Source organism: Onychostoma macrolepis, chromosome 14 (genome assembly GCF_012432095.1).
Source record: "Onychostoma macrolepis isolate SWU-2019 chromosome 14, ASM1243209v1, whole genome shotgun sequence".
Classification (NCBI taxonomy): Eukaryota; Metazoa; Chordata; class Actinopteri; order Cypriniformes; family Cyprinidae; genus Onychostoma; species Onychostoma macrolepis.
This window is the reverse complement of record NC_081168.1, coordinates 63635-82853: the sequence shown is the minus strand read 5'-3', so window position 1 is coordinate 82853 and position 19219 is coordinate 63635. Positions and strand designations below refer to the sequence as shown.

The 19219-nt window shown below is 40.3% G+C and overlaps 1 protein-coding gene across 2 annotated transcripts in view; it reads left to right on the top strand.

Annotated features, from left to right (window-relative positions):
* Nucleotides 1-19219, top strand: part of gpc2 (glypican 2) — a 50140-nt gene that overhangs the window by 11295 nt on the left and 19626 nt on the right. For both annotated transcript variants that reach the window (XM_058798321.1, XM_058798322.1), the window contains 4 exons: nucleotides 9393-9473; nucleotides 14409-14574; nucleotides 15002-15132; nucleotides 17188-17331. In XM_058798321.1, the coding sequence (XP_058654304.1) occupies nucleotides 9393-9473; nucleotides 14409-14574; nucleotides 15002-15132; nucleotides 17188-17331 (522 nt within the window). The remainder of the gene's footprint in view (nucleotides 1-9392; nucleotides 9474-14408; nucleotides 14575-15001; nucleotides 15133-17187; nucleotides 17332-19219) is intronic.

The following is a 19219-nucleotide window of genomic DNA, read 5'->3' as shown; positions in this document are numbered from 1 at the left end:
ACGCATGTGGCAGGGCATTCAGGCCATCAGTGACTACAAACCCACCCACTCCACCCCCGCAGCCACTGATGTCAACTTCCTGAACGAGCTAAATTACTTTTATGCTCGCTTTGAAAGAGACAACAGAGAAACTGCCACCAAGCTCAATCCCTCAGCTGACCACCCACCAATCATACTCTCCTCCATAGATGTCTGCAAGGCACTGAGCCGGATCAGCGCGCACAAGGCTGCTGGACCAGACAACATCCCTGGTCGTGTTCTCAGGGCATGTGCGGAGCAGCTCGCTGGGGTTTTTACAGACATTTTCAATCTGTCTCTTGCCCAAGCAGCCGTACCAACATGCTTTAAATGAAATACTTCAATTGTGCCAGTGCCAAAACACTCTAGCCCGAGATGCCCTAATGACTACCGCCCTGTAGCACTCACACCCATCGTTATGAAGTGCTTTGAGCGGCTGGTCCTGGAACACCCAAAAGACTCTCTACCATCCACATTGGACTCACACCAGTTTGCCTACCGTAGCAATAGGAGCACAGAGGATGCAGTTTCCATGGCACTGCACTCTGTGCTCACTCACCTGGACAATAAGAACACTTATGCACGTATGCTGTTTGTTGACTTCAGCTCAGCATTCAACACTGTCATCCCAACCAAGTTAATAGCCAAACTTGGAGACCTGGGCATCAATACCTCAATGTGCAACTGGATTTTGGACTTCCTGACCAGAATGTTCGATCAGGATTCACCTGCTCCACATCCATCACACTTAACACTGGTGTACCACAGGGCTGTGTGCTAAGCTCGTTTCTCTACTCCCTCTTCACCTCCGACTGCAAGCCTGTGTATGGATCTAATTCCATCGTCAAGTTTGCAGACGACACTACGGTGATTGGCCTCATCAGTAACAACGATGAGACTGCCTATAGGGAGGAGATCCAGCACCTGGCCACATGGTGCACTGAAAATAACCTGCTCCTCAACACCACCAAAACGAAGGAGCTCATCGTGGAGTTCAGGAAGGAGTCAAGAGGCACACACGACACCATCCACATCAATGGAATGGCTGTTGAACGTGTCTCCAGTTTCAAGTTCCTGGGGATCCACATCTCGGCGGACATGTTGTGGAAAACCAACACCTCCAGCCTGGTCAAGAAGGCTCACTAGCGCCTCTTCTTTCTGAGGACACTGAGGAAGAATCAGCTCTCCTCGGCTATCCTGGTGAACTTCTATCGCTGCGCAATAGAAAGCATCCTGACCAACTGTGTCACAGTATGGTATGGGAGCTGCTCTGTTGCGGAGCGCAAGGCACTGCAGCGGGTGGTGAAAACTGCCCAGCGCATCACAGGGACTCCACTATCTGCCATCGAACACATCCAGAGGAAACGCTGTCTGCATCGAGCTCGCAGCATCCTTAAGGACTCCTCTCACCCAGCCCACAGACTGTTTTCTTGCCTGCCCTCCGGCAGGCGTTTCAGGTGCCTCTGGACCAGGACCAGCAGATTAAAGAACAGTTTCTTCCCCAGAGCTGTCTCTTTACTGAACTCTAACCCCCGTTGATCCACTTCCTCATATATTGTTAACTCTTCTCTCCTACCTCACATCTGCCTTATTTGCACTATTGAATGTACATTTTTATTACAGTAACAACTGTTTACTTTTGTATCTTGCACTACCATACCTAAATTGGATTATGCTCATTTGCACTGCCGACTGTTATTTACATTATCAAATGTTTACATTTGCATTTTGCACCGTACGTCTAATTGTAATATGCAATCACTTCCACTGCACTTTTAAACTTTGTTTATAGTAATAGCCATCTGTATATTATATTATATTGATAGTACATATTCACCTGTAAATTCTGTTTATAGTAATAGCCATCTGTATATTTATTCACTATACATATTCACCTGTAAATTCTGTTTATAGTAATAACCATCTTTCTATATATATTTATACATATATTCAGTACATATCCTTGTCCTGCACTTATTCAACCATTGTATATCCTGCACTTGCTGCTATTGCACTTCTGGTTAGACCTAAACTGCATTTCGTTGCCCTGTACCTGTACTTGTGTAATGACAATAAAGTTGAATCTAATCTAATCTAACCTGTGAGGAACGTTAGTTCAAATTAAGTCCAATAAAGTTGATTTGTCCAAATCCTTTTGATTGATCCGAGTTGTTGAATTGATCAGCTGTACCAAGCGGAGAGAGTCACAAACTTCCTTAAAAGAATCGGAGAATGACAATAACCAATCCCATGTCAAATCGCCAAGAAAAATCAATTCATATATAATCAAATCATGAAGAAATTCTGCAAGTAAAGTGCATGCTTCACTTGAAGAAGATGAAGGCGGGCGATAGCATCCAGCCACAATAATGTCAGAGCCAGAAACCAAAAACCAAAATCAATCCTAAATGTAACTGGAAACCAAAATCAATCCTAAATGTAACTGGAAGCCAGTGTAAGGACCTGAGGACTGCTGTGATATGCTCAGATTTTCTGGTTCTAGTCAGAATCCTGGCAGCAGCGTTCTGGATGAGCTGCAGCTGTCTAATGGTCTTCTTTGGATGGTGACCATTACAATAATCCACCCTGCTGGTGATAAAGGCATGAACAAGTTTCTCCAAGTCTTGACTGGAAACAAAACATCTAATTCTTGCAATGTTTTTGAGATGATAGTATGCTGATTTAGCTACTGCTTTGATATGACTACTGAAACTAAGGTCTGTCTCCAGAATCACCCCAAGATTTTTGACTTGATTTTTAGTTGTTTGATGCATTGGCAGAGGGAGTCAGTGGGGCTGTAGTCATTTGGAGATAAGGCTAGGTAAATCTGGGTATCATCAGCATAGCTGTGATAGGCAATTTGATTCTTTCTCATTATTTGACTTAGTGGGAGCATATACAGGCTAAACAAGAGTGGTGCAAGAATTGAGCCTTGTGGGACTCCGCATGTCATGGACGTCCACTTAGACTTATGCTCCCCTATACTCACATAATAATCTCTCCCTTCTAAGTGTGACCTGAACCATTTGAGTACCATCCCAGAAAGCCCGACCCAGTTCTCCAGTCTCTCTAGAAGTATGTTATGATCAACTGTGTCAAATGCAGCACTAAGATCTAGTAGTACCAGCACTGATATTTTGCCAGAATTAAAGCAAATATCATTTATTATCTTAATAAGCGCTGTCTCTGTGCTGTGATGCGCTCGGAAACCAGACTGAAAATAGTCCAGGTATCCATTTGAGTTTAAGTAGTCGTTCAGCTGACTAAAAACTACCTTTTCAATAATCCTACCTATAAAAGGAAAATTTTATATTGATCTATAGTTGCTCAACATTGTGTTATCAAGATTGCGCTTTTTCAGAAGGGGCTTAACAACTGCAGTTTTCAGGGAGTTTGGAAAAGTCCCAGAAAGAAGTGAGGCGTTCACCACTTCTAAGAGATCTGCTTCTAAACAGTTAAGCACACTTTTGAAAAAAGATGTGGGAAGAGTGTGATGATAGCAGGTTGACGATTTAAGGTTCTGTACTATTTCTTCCAAAATTTTGCTATCAATTAATTCAAAAACAGACATAGTCACTTCTTTTTGAAATTGCGGTCGAATCTGTGTGACCTCTGCATAACTAGATGTGCCAAACTCCTTTCTGATATTATTGATCTTCTCAGAAAAGAAGGAAGCAAACTCATTGCATTTGCTGTCGGAGAGCATTTCACTGGGAATCTGACTTGGGGGGTTTGTCAGTCTCTCAACAGTAGCAAAAAGAGTGCGAGTGTCGTTTAAGTTACTGTTTATAAGGTTTGAGAAGAAGGTCTGTCTTAGGGCTGTGCAATTAATCGAAATTCAGTTTCGATTTCGATTTCGGCCTCCAACGATCATGAAAATACAATAATCGAGATGAAACGATTATTGCGCCCCATTCCAGCGGTATGCTTTCGCTATTTCGCAAATATATTTGTTTTTAAAAGCGCGAAAGAGAACTTGCGTCATTCCTAAGGAGGATTTCTGTGATGCGCTCAGAGACGGAACAGAACACAGACATGTAAAGTCATCTTTTAGCTCAAGGTGTGCGCCTAAACGGTCAAATCCATGCAAAAATGTGTCAAAATGTGGCGCTTAGAGATTATTCACATAAACCCTCGTTGGTTATGTAATAAATGAACGTAAACAGTTGAGAATGAAAATATGTGTGTAACAGTAAATTGGATCCGTGCGGCTCTTAAAGTGACAGCGGGCTATATTCCTGTGCTTAATATTAATCAAACAACAAAAGACAAAGGCAAAATCACTCAGTGCTCTTGACAGAAGGGCTTTTGCAACTTTAATAAGAAACAAAGGAAGTTTACTTCTTACAATGAATACTATGCTGTTTTATTTTACATTAGATTATTCAATTTCTGTAGTAGGCTGTTAACTGCATACTTTAGACTTGCATTTAAAAAGTTTTGGTTATATGGCCCACTGATAATCGTGTTCAATAATCGTGATTACAATATTAACCAAAATAATCATGATTATGATTTTTGTCATAATCGAGCAGCCCTAGTCTGTCTAGCTGTGGCTAGTTCCACATTGAAAGCATGAAGGCTGTCTTTATAGATGCTATAATGAATTTCGAGTTTCGTCTTCCGCCACATCCGCTCAGCTTTTCTGCATTGTCTTTTCATACTCTGAACTGGTGTTGATTTTCTCCAAGATGATTTTATATATACAGCTGTATAGAAAATATGCATATGTATTTACATAGTACTTGAGAGAGAGGCAATAATTAGAGATGGAGAATGAATTACAGGCATGAATTACAGAACACCGGTAATAATTCCTGTGTTAGCTGTTTAGGCTGGAGATGGCATGGGGGAAAACTGTTTTTATGCCTAAATTTTCTAGTGCACAGAGATCTGTTGCGTCTGCCTGAAGGGAGAAGTGCAAACAGGTTGTGTCCGGGGTGAGAGGGGTCTGTGATGATGTTACCTGTCCGTTTCTTCACTCTGGAGTTGTCCAAGTCCTGAAGGCTGGGCAGGTGGACACCAATGATCCTTTCTGCTGTTCTAACAGTCCGCTACAGTCTTCTATCTGATTTGCTGGCTGACCCAAACCAGACAGTTATAGAGGAGCACAGAACCGACTCAATAACAGCTGAGTAAAACTGCGTCATATGCGCCTGTGGCAGGTTGAACTTTTTCAGCTGACAAAGGAAGTACAACCTCTGCTGAGCATTTTTCACCATGCAGTCAATTTGAGTGTCCCACTTCAGGACCTGGGAGATGGTGGTTGCCAGGAACCTGAATGACTCCACTGCAGTCACAGTGCTGTTCATGATGGTGAGTGGGGGAGAGGAGGGGGGTTTCTCCTGAAGTCCACTATCATATCTACAGTTTTGAGCGTGTTCAGCTCCAAGTTGTTGTGACTGCACCAGCCAGCCAGCTGCTCAACCTCTTGTCTGTAAGCAGACTCGTCGCCGTCCTGAATGAGGCCGATGACTGTAGTGTCATCTGCAAACTTCAGGAGTTTGACAGAGGGGTCAGTAGAGGTGCAGTCATTTGTATAAAGGGAGAAAAGCAGTGGGGAGACCACACACCCCTGAGGAGCTGGATGTGAGTTCTCCCAGCCTCACTAGCTGCTGCCTGTCTGTCAGGAAGCTGGGGATCCACTGACAGAGGTGGGTACAGAGAGCTGTGTCAGTTTATTCTGAAGGGTATCCGGGATGATGGTGTTGAAAGTAGGGCTGGGCGATATGGCTGAAAACTGTATCACGATATCAGTGTTTCATATCGGTCGATATCGATAATTATTGATATTTTTTATGACCCATTTAAAATAATGGGTCATAAAATATTTATAAATAAGGACCAGGAGAAATATTTTAAATAAGGACCAGGAGAAAGATATATTACATTTAAACATTTTTATTTTAAACTTAACCTTCCTCTGATCATAATCCCCTCAGTTATTAAGACAGAAATGTAAACAACCATGGAAAACAAATAATTAAAATGTAAACATAAGTCTAAAGTCACAATGAACACTTAACAATTATCTCTTAACATTTAAGGTGCAAAATGAAAGAAAATGTAAGAAATGTTTAATAAAGTGTAATAAAATAGTGCAAAGTGTTAAATATAAACAGAGAAACCTGAGAATTTTGTCCCAAGTTTAGTGCTAGGAAGTTCACTAGCTGTTCACCTTCTGGTGAATAAAGTGTTTTAAAATATGTGCAGTGTTTTGTAAACATAAATAAAACTGAGGTAAACTGAGATACATCTGTAATATAAAAACAAACCTGATACAGTACAGTAACATTGTTTGAAATATAAAACCTGCAGAAATATGAAAAGTAACTCTTCAAGTTATTCTTACTCTAATCATATTTGAAGTTGGTGGTCTGCTGCTTGTGCGGTGTTGCAGCTACAGATGTTGTTGGTTGAATACGGCTGTGCTCCAAAGGGTGAGCGCTAAGGTGGTACATCAAGTTCGTGGTATTACCAGTCTTGGCGGGACGACGGTCTTGCATAATTTGCAGACGACATTGGTCTGACTACGGTCAGACTTATAATATCCAAAAAACTGCCATACTGGCGAGCTGACTTTTCCTCTTTTATTTACAATTTCCTCGCTCGCTGCGGCACTCATTTTCTGCTTATGAAAAGGAATCCAGCAGACCAGCACGAGACAACGATATGGCGCAACCAAACTGATACTGTTACATGATTGGCTGTTAGCGTGTCACTCCCTGCGTTGCTAGGTTACCAGAGAGCAGTGCCTTTGTTAATGCAACCTCTGTTTTCTTCCGACAAAGAATAAAAAATATCGAACGTTTTATCGAACACATTTTTTATTGATATCGATCACGTGTCTATCGCGATACATATCATTATCGTTTTATCGCCCAGCCCTAGTTGAAAGCAGAGCTGAAGTCCACAAACAGGATCCTTGCATAAGTCCCTGATTTGTCCAGATGCTGCAGGATGAAATGCAGTCCCATGTTGACTGCATCATCCACAGACCTGTTTGTTCGGTAAGCAAACTGCAGGGGGTCTAGCAAGGGTCCAGTAATGTCTTTCAGGTGGGCCAATACAAGCCTCTCAAATGACTTCATCACCACAGACGTTAAAGCAACAGGTCTGTAGTCATTTAGTCCTGTGATTTTTGGTTTCTTGGGTACAGGGATGAGCTTTTTAAGCAAGAGGGGACTTCACACAGCTCCAGTGATCTGTTGAAGATCAATGTGAAGATGTATGATAGCTGGACAACACAGGCTTTGAAGCAGGCTGGAGAGACACCGTCTGGGCCTTTGGCTTTCCTTATCTTCTGTCTCCTGAAGACTTTGCTTACATCATCTTCACTGATCTTGAGTACAGGTTGAGAAACAGTAGGGGGAGGGAGGGGGAGGGTGTTGATGGCAGTGCTGTGAGACGGTCAGAGTGAGTGTGGGGTGTCAGACCAGGCTTTTGCTGCAGTAAAACTCATTCAGGTCTTCAGCCAGTTGTTGACTGACCTCAGTGCTGGGGGATGGGGTCTTGTAGCTGGTGATGGCTTTCAGACCTTTCCACACTGATTTAGGGTCGTTGCTTGAGAGCTGTTTTTTTTAAACTTTCCAGAGTAGTTTTTTTGCCACTCTTATCTCCCTATTTAGTGTGTATTTGGCCTGTTTGTACAAGGCTTTGTCCCCACTCCTGTAGGTGTCCTCTTTGGCCTGGCAAAGCTGTTTGAGTTTTGTACTGAACCAAGGTTTGTCGTTGTTAAATGTTAAATAAGTCCTGGTGGGTACACACATGTCCTCACAGAAACTGATGTAGGACATCACGGTGTCAGTGAGCACATCCAGATCAGTAGCTATAGACTCAAAAACACTCCAATCAGTAAGTTCATAGCAGGCCTGTAAATCCTGCTCAGCTTTAACAGTCCATCTCTTTACAGTTCCTACTACAGGCTTAGCAGATTTAAGTTTCTGCCTGTAGGCTGGTAGAAGATGAACCAAACATTGATCAGAGAGTCCCAGCGCTGCACGGGGGACAGAGTGGAATGCATCCTTTAAAACAGTGTAGCAGTGATTCAGTATATTGCTGTCTCTGATGGGGCATGTGATGTGTTGTCTTTATTTAGGCAGTTCACGGGTGAGATTAGCTTTATTAAAATCACAGAGAATGATAATGAAAGAGTCTGGGTAACGCTGCTCCGTGTGTGTGATTTGATCAGCCAACTGTTCTAGAGCCATGCTGACGCGCGCGTCAGGAGAACTGTACACACTCACCAGAATAAACGAGGAAAACTCCTGCGGCGAATAAAAAGGCTTATAGTTAATAAAGAGAGCTTCCAAATTTGGGCAGCACATCTTCTTTAAAACTGTCACGTCTGTACACCAGCCTTCATTGATACAAAAACATAATCCACCGCCTCTCGTTTTCCCCGATGACTCAGTGACACGGTCCGCTCTGAACAGCTGGAAGCCCATTAGATGAAGCGTGCTGTCCGGAATGGCTCCGTTCAACCAGGTTACCGTGAAGCAAAGTGTAGCAGAGTTTAAAAAGTCCTTGTTTGTGTGGGTGAGGAGTTGTAGTTCGTCTGATTTATTTGCAAGAGAGTGGAGATTCGCCAGATGAATACTCAGCAGCGGAGTCCTAAAACCATGCTGTCGGAATTTCACGAGCACACGAGCCCGCTTCCCTCACTTGCTTCGCCTGGAGCGCTTGTATAGGAACGCAGCTCCTCCGACTAAAATGTCCAGTAAAATGTCTGAATGTTCAAACGTTGCCAAAAAGTTATCTGGTGTGCTATTTCTTATGTCCAAGAGTTAGTTTCTAGTAAAGCTGATCGGAAAAACCATTGCTTAAGACAGGACAAACAAACAAAAACAGTAAAAGTACCAAGGAGCAACAAACCGAGTGCAGCGCCATCTTCATGAGTGAATACCAGAACAGATACCAGAACAGATACTCTAGTTTTAAGAAAACTAGTTAATAAAGTTAATAACTATAACAATAACTATATTAGCGTCCACATTAAGAGCAATAACGCTCTGTTTCTTGTAATCACACTGCAATAATCAAGCTCTTTAAAGCAGAATGGATTCTGATTGGCTGTCAAAGTTTCTATCGTTCATCATTTCATTAAATTTTGAAGCGAGTTCAGTTCAGCTGTAAGCAGTTTTATAAAAGGCAGCAATGTTTTTATTCAGCTTTAGTCAATTAAAAAAAAAAAAATGCTCTGAAAATGATTCCAGAGAAATAGTTACTCTGTGTCGTTATCATTTTTGTGAGGTGAACTCTCTATTCTCATATAATTAAAACAGTTATTAAAACTTTATGCTTATAGTTATCATCCTTGATATTTTCTCATCATTACTGCAGTCATCATCATCTCTCTGTGTTGTGATCGGCAGGTGTCACGAGCGTTGACTGCAGCACGGTCGTTGGTTCAGAGTTTGGCTGCTGGAAGAGACATAGTGAACAAGGCAACAAAGGTGCGTACATGTGACTCAATATGTGTGCTAAGCATTAATAATAAACTAATAAATCAAATAACTGATCACAAAAGATCTGAGCAGTGCTACACCTGCATCTCACAAAAGCAAAAAGCAAAGTCACAACAATACAACACAAGAGTGATCGGTGTGGCATTAGGTTTTGTGTGATTCAAGTGGAGAACTGCTCTGATTTTGACTGGTTTAACAATGGATCAGATTGGATTATGTTCAGGTGAAAGCAGAGTCAGAAACTGATTAGCGAGTTTCAGAAGTGACTGATAGCATCGGTCTCATGCTCACTTGTCAGGTGCTTTATTGGCACGACAACAATTTTTACATTTGTATTATTTTTGTGTTTGATATTTATTTGTATCCCATAAATATTGTTTAAAAGCAGCTTTACAGAAAGAGTTAATGTTTATAAATGTTTAAATAAATGTTTAATTTTATTATAAATTTATATGATCTTTAGTTTTTTCAACTGTTTACACACATTTTCAAAACTTTGCCTCTTTTTTTTCAAACCTTTATACACGAATCCAAGAATTGCACACATAAAATGCAAGATGCCTCACATCTCTAGCAAAATAAAGCACTGCATTCAAAACACATCTCAATTTAGACCATATCATAGTACCGAGACTGCTCTCATTAGAGTTACAAACGACCTGCTCTTATCATCTGACCGTGGTTGTATCTCTCTATTAGTGCTACTGGATCTTGGCGCTGTGTTCGACACTATCGACCACAACATTCTTTTGAAAAGACTAGAAAACTTTGTTGGCGTTAGTGGAAGTGATTTAGCATGGTTAAATCATACTTATCTGACTGCCATCAATTCGTAGCAGTGAATGAAGAGGTATCATATTGATCACAAGTGCAGTATGGAGTACCTCAAGGCTCAGTACTAGGACTGTTACGTTTCACATGTTACTGTTTTCATAATAATAATAATATTTGTATAGTGCTTTTAACAATGCAAATTGTGTCAAAGCAGCTTTACTTCAGCTTGATATAACGCTGGGTGGCTTTACATTAGTTTTACAGTATTTGGATGGGGAAATAGTGTGTCGAAATAGTATCATTCTCCTCTGGCCAGACAAAATCAGCAGTTTAAATCTAGGCTGCAGCAAAGTCAGATTGTGCAGAGGACTCATCTGGTTCCTGTGGTCTTGTCTTGTCTAGATAACGAGGTCTTCACTGGGGATCTATCTCTAGGGCTCATCAAAGTGTCCTGATCTCCGCTGACGTTCAGGGCTGTAGAGGTCTCTAGGTGCAGATCCACCATCTGATCTGGATACGGACTGGATACGGGTGACTGCAGTGACCATCTGATCTGGATACAGTCTGGATCTGGGTGGCTACGGTGACCACGGAATAAGAAAGAAACAGACTAATATTAGCGTAGATGCCATTCTTCTAACGATGTAACAAGTACATCGGGTGTTCTGGGAAGTGTTCCCGGGTTCCGGTTGACCTAATTAATGCAGCCTAACAATCCTTTAACGGATTTGAATTGTAGAAATGCAATAGTGTATTGTGTGTAAGCCAGGTTAAAGAGATGGGACTTTAATCTAGATTTAAACTGACAGAGTGTGTCTGCTTCCCGAACAGTGTTAGGTAGATTGTTCCAGAGTTTGGGAGCTAAATACGAAAACGCAGTTGATTTTGATATTCTAGGTATTATCAAATGGCCACAGTTTTGAGAACGCAGCGGACGTGAAGGACTATAATGTGATAAGAGCTTGCTCAAGTACTGAGGTGCCAAACCATTCAGGGCCTTATAGGTAATTAGCAAGATCTTAAAATGTATACGATGTTTAATAGGGAGCCAGTGCAGTGTTGACTGGGTGGTTGTTCTGCACACTTAATAAACAAACTACAGATGGCCCAAAGTGCAGCAGCTAGAGTTCTTACTAGAACCAGGAAGTATGACCACATTAGCCCGGGTCTATCAACACTGCACTTGCTCCCTACTAAACATCGTATAGATTTTAAAATCTTGTTAATTACTTATAAAGCCCTGAATGGTTTAGATCCTCAGTACTTGAGCGAGCTCGTATCACATTATAGTCCTCCAAGTCCACTACGTTCTCAAAACTCTGGCCATTTGATAATAACTAGAATATCAATATCATCTGCGGGTGGCAGAACCTTTTCCTATTTAGCACCAAAACTCTGGAACAATCTACCTAACACTGTTCGGGAGGCAGACACACTCTGTCAGTTTAAATCTAGATTAAAGACCCATCTCTTTAACCTGGCTTACACATAATACAGTAATAGGCTTCTAATATTCAAACCCGTTAAAGGATTGTTAGGCTGCATTAATTAGGTCAACCAGAACCGGGAACACTTCCCGTACTTGTTACATTGTGAGAAGAATGGCATCTACGCTAATATTAGTCTGTTTCTTTCTTATTCTGAGATCACCGTTGCCACCCGATCCAGTCCGTATCCAGATCAGATGGTGGATCAGCACCTAGAGACGACCTCTACAGCCCTGAATGTCAGCGGAGATCAGGACATCTAGATGAACCCCAGAGACAGATCCCCAGTGAGGACCTCGTCACCTAGACAGCCATCGGGACAAGACCACGGGAACCAGATGAGTCCTTTACACTTTGCTGTAGTTGGAATTGAACTGCTGGTTCATCTGGCCAGAGGAGAACTGGCCCCCCGACTAAGCCTGGTTTCTCAAGGTTTTTTTCTCCATTCTGTCACCGATGGAGTTTTGGTTCCTTGCCGCTGTCGCTTCTGGCTTGCTAAGTTGGGGACACTTATTTTCCAGCGATATCGTCTACAAGATTGCTCAGATACTATTTAAACTGAACTGAGCTGGATGATGACATCACTGAAGTCAATAATGAAATGCGTTTAACTGAAAATTGAGTGTTTAATTGTCATAATTGTCATTTTACATTATTGACACTATTTTCCTACTCTGATGTTGGAAAGTTGCTTTTACACAATCTGTATTGTTAAAAACACTATAATAAATAAAGGTGACTTGACTTGACTTGACAGAACCGGGCTAATGTGGTCATACTTCCTGGTTCTAGTAAGAACTCTAGCTGCTGCATTTTGAACCAGCTGGAGTTTGTTTATTAAATGCGCAGAGCTACCACCCAATAAAGCATTGCAATAATCTAGCCTCGAGGTCATGAACGATGAATTAATGTTTCTGCATTTGACATTGAGAGCATACATCATAATTTAGATGTATTTTAAAGATGAAAAAATGCAGTTTTACAAATGCTAGAAACATTTTATTCGAAGGAAAGATTGCTATCAAACAGTACGCCTAGGTTCCTAATTGATGACAAAGAATTTACAGAGCAGCCATCAAGTATGAGAGAGTGATCTAGGTTATTACATGCAAAAGTTTTTGGTCCAATAATTAACACCTCTTTTTTTTCAGAATTTAGCAGTAAGAAATTGCTAGTCATCCAGTTTTTGATATCGACTATACATTCTGTTAGTTTTGCAAATTGGTATGTTTCATTGGGTCGCGAAGAAATATAGAGCTGAGTATCATCAGCATAACAGTGAAAGCTAACACCTGGGGTGGTTGATTGCAATTTCACTTTTTTAACATTAGTTAGTGTGTAATGTTGCTGTTTGAGCATAAAAAATATCTGCAAAGTTGCAGCACCTGAAAGTTCACTGCGAACAGAGATATCATCTTTTAAAATTCTGGAGGTTTAATGCCTACAAAAACGGCTGGTAAGGGACTGCAACGAACTACTTCCAGGGTTTGATACGTCACGAACTCAGATAAACCCCGCCCTCGGGAACATGTAAGGAAGGGGGCGAGGCCATGCTGTGCTGCTTTAGAGAAGAGGAAGAGAAAACTGGGGGTGCATATAAAACTCCCTTCGAATGTTTAAAAATGCTAACTTGATGGAATTACATTTTGTCTCTACAGCAATCTCAGATTGACGCATTACAGGCCGCAGATTAGATGGGTCAGCCGTACGGCTTGAGAAGGCCTTAGACTTTCTATCACGTGATAAAACAGAAATATAGAAGGCTACAGGCACACTGGGTTCCCACTTGCTCTGTGAACATTTGTGAATGTTGCTGCTAATATAGCGGGGACACGACACATATCACTGAGAGCTGTTATCAGTTGCTTTTGGTTCACCTACAGCCGATAGTTGATATCTGGGGGCTTGCAGCGAAAGAGTGGGAGAGTTTGGTCCCAGCATACACCAGTTCCTCCATTTTCTGTGAGAAGCTTAGAAGTGGAGATGCTGGAGAGAGGGATAATGTGTCTGGTGAGATGGGCTCTGGCTCTGGTGTTTCCGGTGGCTGTGTTGTCCTGGCTTCCCTGGCTGTTTTCCAGAAAGTCGTCCTTGGGTGCTGAGTCTTGGAGCTATGCAGTTAAAAATTTATTCTTGAACTGATTTGAGTTTCCATAATTGATTTTAATTCCTGTGAATCTCTGTGAAGCTGCTTTGAAACAATCTGTATTGTATAAAATGCTACAGACATAAAGTGTGACTTGACTTGCAATAATAAGCAATATAATATAATAAGCAAATAATAAATATTTTTTTATTATTTACACACAAAATATCAATCCCAATCATTCTAAACTGATCAAGAGAAACTGATGCAGTGCAGTCCTAAAAATAATATGCTCATCCCATCATAATAGAGAAATGTTTTTGGTTGCGATGATGTTTGTATCTTCTCTTGGACATGTATCGTGCTGTTGGTGAGTTTGCTGATGGGGCTCTTCTTCGTCTGTGTGTGTCTCTCTCTCTCTCTCTGTGTGTGTGTGTGTGTGTGTGTGTGTTTGTTTGTCTGTCTCTGTTTCTCTCTGTGTGTGTGTGTGTGTGTGTGTGTCTCTGTTTCTCTGTGTGTGTGTGTGTGTGTGTGTGTGTGTGTGTGTGTGAGTATGTGTGTGTGTGTGTGTCTGTCTAGCTGACGGTGGGATCCGAGTGTGTTCGAGCATTAATGCGGCAGTGGTTTTGTCCTCTGTGTCGAGGACTTCCTTCCCTCAAGCCCTGTCATTCACTGTGCCTGAACGTCATGAAGGGCTGCCTTGCCAATCAGGCCGACTTAGACTCTGAATGGAACAATTTCATTGGTGAGAAAGAAAACCATGTAATTCACCCAGAAACTATTATTCTGTCTTGATTTTCTTGCATGATTCATATCATATACACCAACAAACAAGTTTGTAATAATCTATCATTTTTGTCCATCCATCAAAAGTCTGTGAAATCAGTATTTCAAGCTTCAAAAACATACATAAAGACATGGTAAAATTAATCCATATGAATCAAGAAACACTATTGCTTTATATGATGAACATATTTCATTTAGGCTTTTATTCACATGTGAAAATTGATCAACACATGTACATAGAGCGCACAAAACAGAAACCTCATGGGTTCCTCTCGGTGTCTTATGGGTTCAGAACGGCGCGAGGAGGAATGGATGATGACAGAATTCCTTCGTGTGAATGTGAAGTACGATGTCCGTTTTTCAGTGTGAATCTGATTACTCTGCAGATGCTCTGATGGCGGTGGTGCAGAAACTTGGTGGGCCGTTTCATTTTGAGTTGGCCGCAGACTCCATCGCAGTGAAGGTGTCTGAAGGCATCATGCACATGCAGGAGAACAGTATTACCATCTCTGCAAAGGTAAAACATACAAGTATTTACAAGTATTTCATTTCACTTCACAGACTTCACAGAAAGAACATCAGAAAGACGGAGCACAATTAGTGTTAAAACCAAAAATGAAAACTGCAGAAATATTTGTAGTTCGATAGTTTAAAATTCTACATGTATTACCAGTAATGGTATTTTAGGAAAGCAGTAACCAGTTTTGGGAAAAGTTACTTTTAAAAGTAATTACAATATTGTGCTACTCCATAAAAAAGTAACTAATTGCATTACTTATTTAGGAAAGTAATGCATTACGCTACTTTTGCATTACTTTTTGCTCATCTGACCTCGGCTTGATTATTTATTTTTAATAACAAAAACCTCACAAGTTATATTTTTGGCAACTGTAAAGAACCTTTCACACCAAAAGTGAAGTGAATAAACAGTAACATGCGTCTCTGTCTCTGCATTTACTCCTCATTTCTCTCAACGTGGGACAGGTGTTACATGTCTGCCTGTCTTAGTCATCGTTTTCCTTATTTGGTTTGGTTCCTGCCTTCATTAGTTAATTATCGTTTCATTGTCCCCACCTGAGTTTGATTATGTTGTTTGCTCTTTTGTTCCGGTCCCTTTAAAAGTCCTGAGTTCTCCCTCTTTGGTTGTCCGTGATTAACGTAACGTTATGTGTTGATGTTATTTCGTTCCTGTATTCTACTAGTCTTCATTAAAGAAACATATTTGTAACCGTCGCCTCCTCGTACTCCTTTAAGGACCACTACACGTAACAACAGGAGAGCTACAAACGGGAAAACAAAGTAACTTGCATTATTTATTTGAAAAATAACACAGATGTTTTCTTGTAAATTTAAAAGTAATGTGTTACTTTAGTAGTTACTTGTAAAAGGTAATCTGAATACCTCACTCGCGTTACTTGTAATGCGCTTACCGCTATATCTGTGTGAGGGACCGAGCCAAAGCATAAGGGAGCATAGAAAAATAGGTTTTCAAGAAATGTATTATTTTAATCAATCAAATAAAAAGTTCACGTTTGAAAGGAAATAAACGAACTTTTCACAAATCAAATAACTAGGCCTATTAAAGAAATAATCAACACTAAACAAAGACTTGTGCTAACCAAACTGAACTCACGCCAAATGACACAACAAAACCACATTTATACAATTGGACTAGTCCACATTACTCACAAAAGGAGGGAAACAAGAAACCACAAACTACAGAGTACAATAACAAACTTCTTAAATACTTGAAACAAAGATTAAATATGAATCTTAAATAAAACCAAACAAAATACTATTAAAGAAAGAAGTAAACCAGCAGTCTTAAATTTAAACCATATTGGTTCTCCCCCTGCTTCATCTGTCTGTTGGTGCCGGCCGGCAGAACTAAAGAGAGGTGGAAGCAGCACGACGGTCCTTTAGATATCCGGGACCCAATGCCGAAAGCTTGAGAACCTCCACACCTTTCCACAGTGCCCACTGCACGGCAACCTCAACTCAAAGAAACGGTATTAACAAACAAATACACAGAAGAGCAAACTAAATTGTGTGCACTCCAATTAGCTACCATGTACTGTGATTTAATAAAGTGTTGAGATGACAGATAAACAGAATTTGCGTCTTATCTGAAATACAAAATTAAGAATATGATTTAAAGGTTTTGTTATCAGCCGGATTTAACTCAATCAATATGGAAATAAAAATACACTGACATGTGTGGGTACGTGTATGTGTACGCCCGTAAGCACACATTACCATTCTCTAATGTGTGGCCACCTCGTGGGCCATCACAATCTGTAAGGGATAACAACATACAGTATAACTGGATTTAAAAGTAACAGTGTGTCTACACTGAACATGACAAAGTGACTGTTTCAAATCAGTTTTTATCCGATCTTATTTGCTGCCCTGTTTGCTAAAGCATGTCCAGCTTGAGAACAGAGTTGCACTGAAGTTGAATGCAGCTGGACTGTGTGTTAAAACATTCCTACAGTACGTGTATTTATCTTTCCATGAGACTGGTTATGCATTCAACTAATGTGACGTTTTTGTGTGCTTGTGTTGGTTTCAGGTCTTTCAGGGCTGTGGGATCCCTCGGCCAACTCCAGCCAGAAATAAACGCTCACCCAGAGAGAGAGATGGCAAGAGAGCCTTCAGGACCTACAGCGCTGAGGAGAAACCCACCACCGCATCGGGAACAAACCTGGACCGACTGGTGAGATGCACCTCAAACTAAACACCACCACTGGGAAAATCTGCAAGGCATTGAATAAAAATCATCATGACAATATGGCCATCTAAGACTGAGATGTGAGGGGCAGCGCCAGACTGGGACAGACAGCTTCAGGCCGGGAAATCTCACACTTATCCAGACCGTCCTATACACCCAGAACAAATTCTGAAACCACAGACAACCCTATTATTTGTATGGAATCGCATAAATAGGTCTAAATCTTTAGTCTGGGGCTGTGGAAAATAATTAAAGGTTCTCTCTTGAACTGCACCTTCACTTCCCTTTTCTTCATTTTCCTCAACATCTCTGTCTCTCCCTTTTTTCCTGTACCTGTCACTTCTTCACCAGCATGTCTTCTGTTATGACCAGAAATGTGTCCACCTTGTTGTAAAACAACCACCTCATTCCAATTTGTTAGCACAGAATGTTATTTATCTTAAAATGACTTAAATACCCGAGATTTAACAAACCTATTTTTCAAACAAATATACACTGCCAAAAGTTTGGGATCAGTAAAATTTTTAATGTTTTTTTAAAGAAGTTTCTTCTGCTCATCAAGGCTGTATCTAACTGATCAAAAATACAGAAAAAAACTATTATTTGTGAAATATTATTGCAAGTTTTCTAATTTAATGTACTTTAAAATATAATAGATTTCTGTGATCAAAGCTGAATTTTCAGCATCATTACTCCAGTCTTCAGTGTCACATGATCCTTCAGAAATCATTCTAATATGCTGATTTATAATCAATATTGGAAAACGTTGTGCTGCTTCATATTTTTTGGGGGGATCTGTGATATTTTTTTAGGATTCTTTGATTAATAAAAAGTTAAAAAGAACAGCATTTATTTAAAAAATAATTTTGTGTTACAATATACAATGCTATTCAAAAGTTTTTGGTCAGTAATTTCTTCTTTCTTTTTTTTTTTTTTAAAGAAATGAATACTTTTATTCAGGAGGGATGTGTTAAATGAATACGTAGTTTGATTTATATTTATATTCTGAGCAAATGCAACTCTTTTGAACTTTGTATTCATCAAAGAATCAAAGAAAAAAGTATCACATGTTCCAAAAAACAATATGAAGCAGCATAACAGTTTCAACACTCATAATAAATCAGCATATTAGAATGATTTCTGAAGATCATGTGACACTGAAGCCGTGGCGTCGCTAGTGGGGGGAAAAGAGTGACAGAGTGCATAGGGCCCAGAGGTCTGGGGGGCCTGCGATCGCCTGGCCATCGGGAACACCGGGACATTCCATTCGAGTAGTGGGCCGATCGAAACCGAAAACGAGAGAGAGCATAAAATAGGTGTTTATTATTTACAAATAATGAAGTTATTAAACGGATAGTCACCCAAAAATGAAAATTGTCATTATATACTCATCATGTTATTCCAAACCTGTATGAATTTCTTTCTTCTGTGGAACATAATTTGAGAAATTCAAGAAATTCTTGTCCATACAGTAGAAATCAAGGGTAACCAAAATGGTTTGTTAACATTCTACAAAATCTTCTTTTGTGTACAACAGAAGAAAGTAAGTCATTCAGGTTTGGAACGAAATGAAGGTGAGGAAATGATAACCAAATTTATTAACAGTAACTTTCCAGCAGTCTAGCTCAAAATCAATGATTTTCAAGTGCTTTTCTATGTGACAAAAATGCACTTAAACTTTTAAGTTTGTTGCATTAATAATGCACCCCCCCCCAACTAATCAGTATGTAATATAATTTTATGATTGTGTTAAGTAACAGTTAGCTAATCAATAACTAATGTATTCTGTCATACCTCCTGAATAACTACTATTAATGATCTACTAGTTAAGGTTCAAGAAAAATAACTAAGTAACTACTACTGCACAGTCATA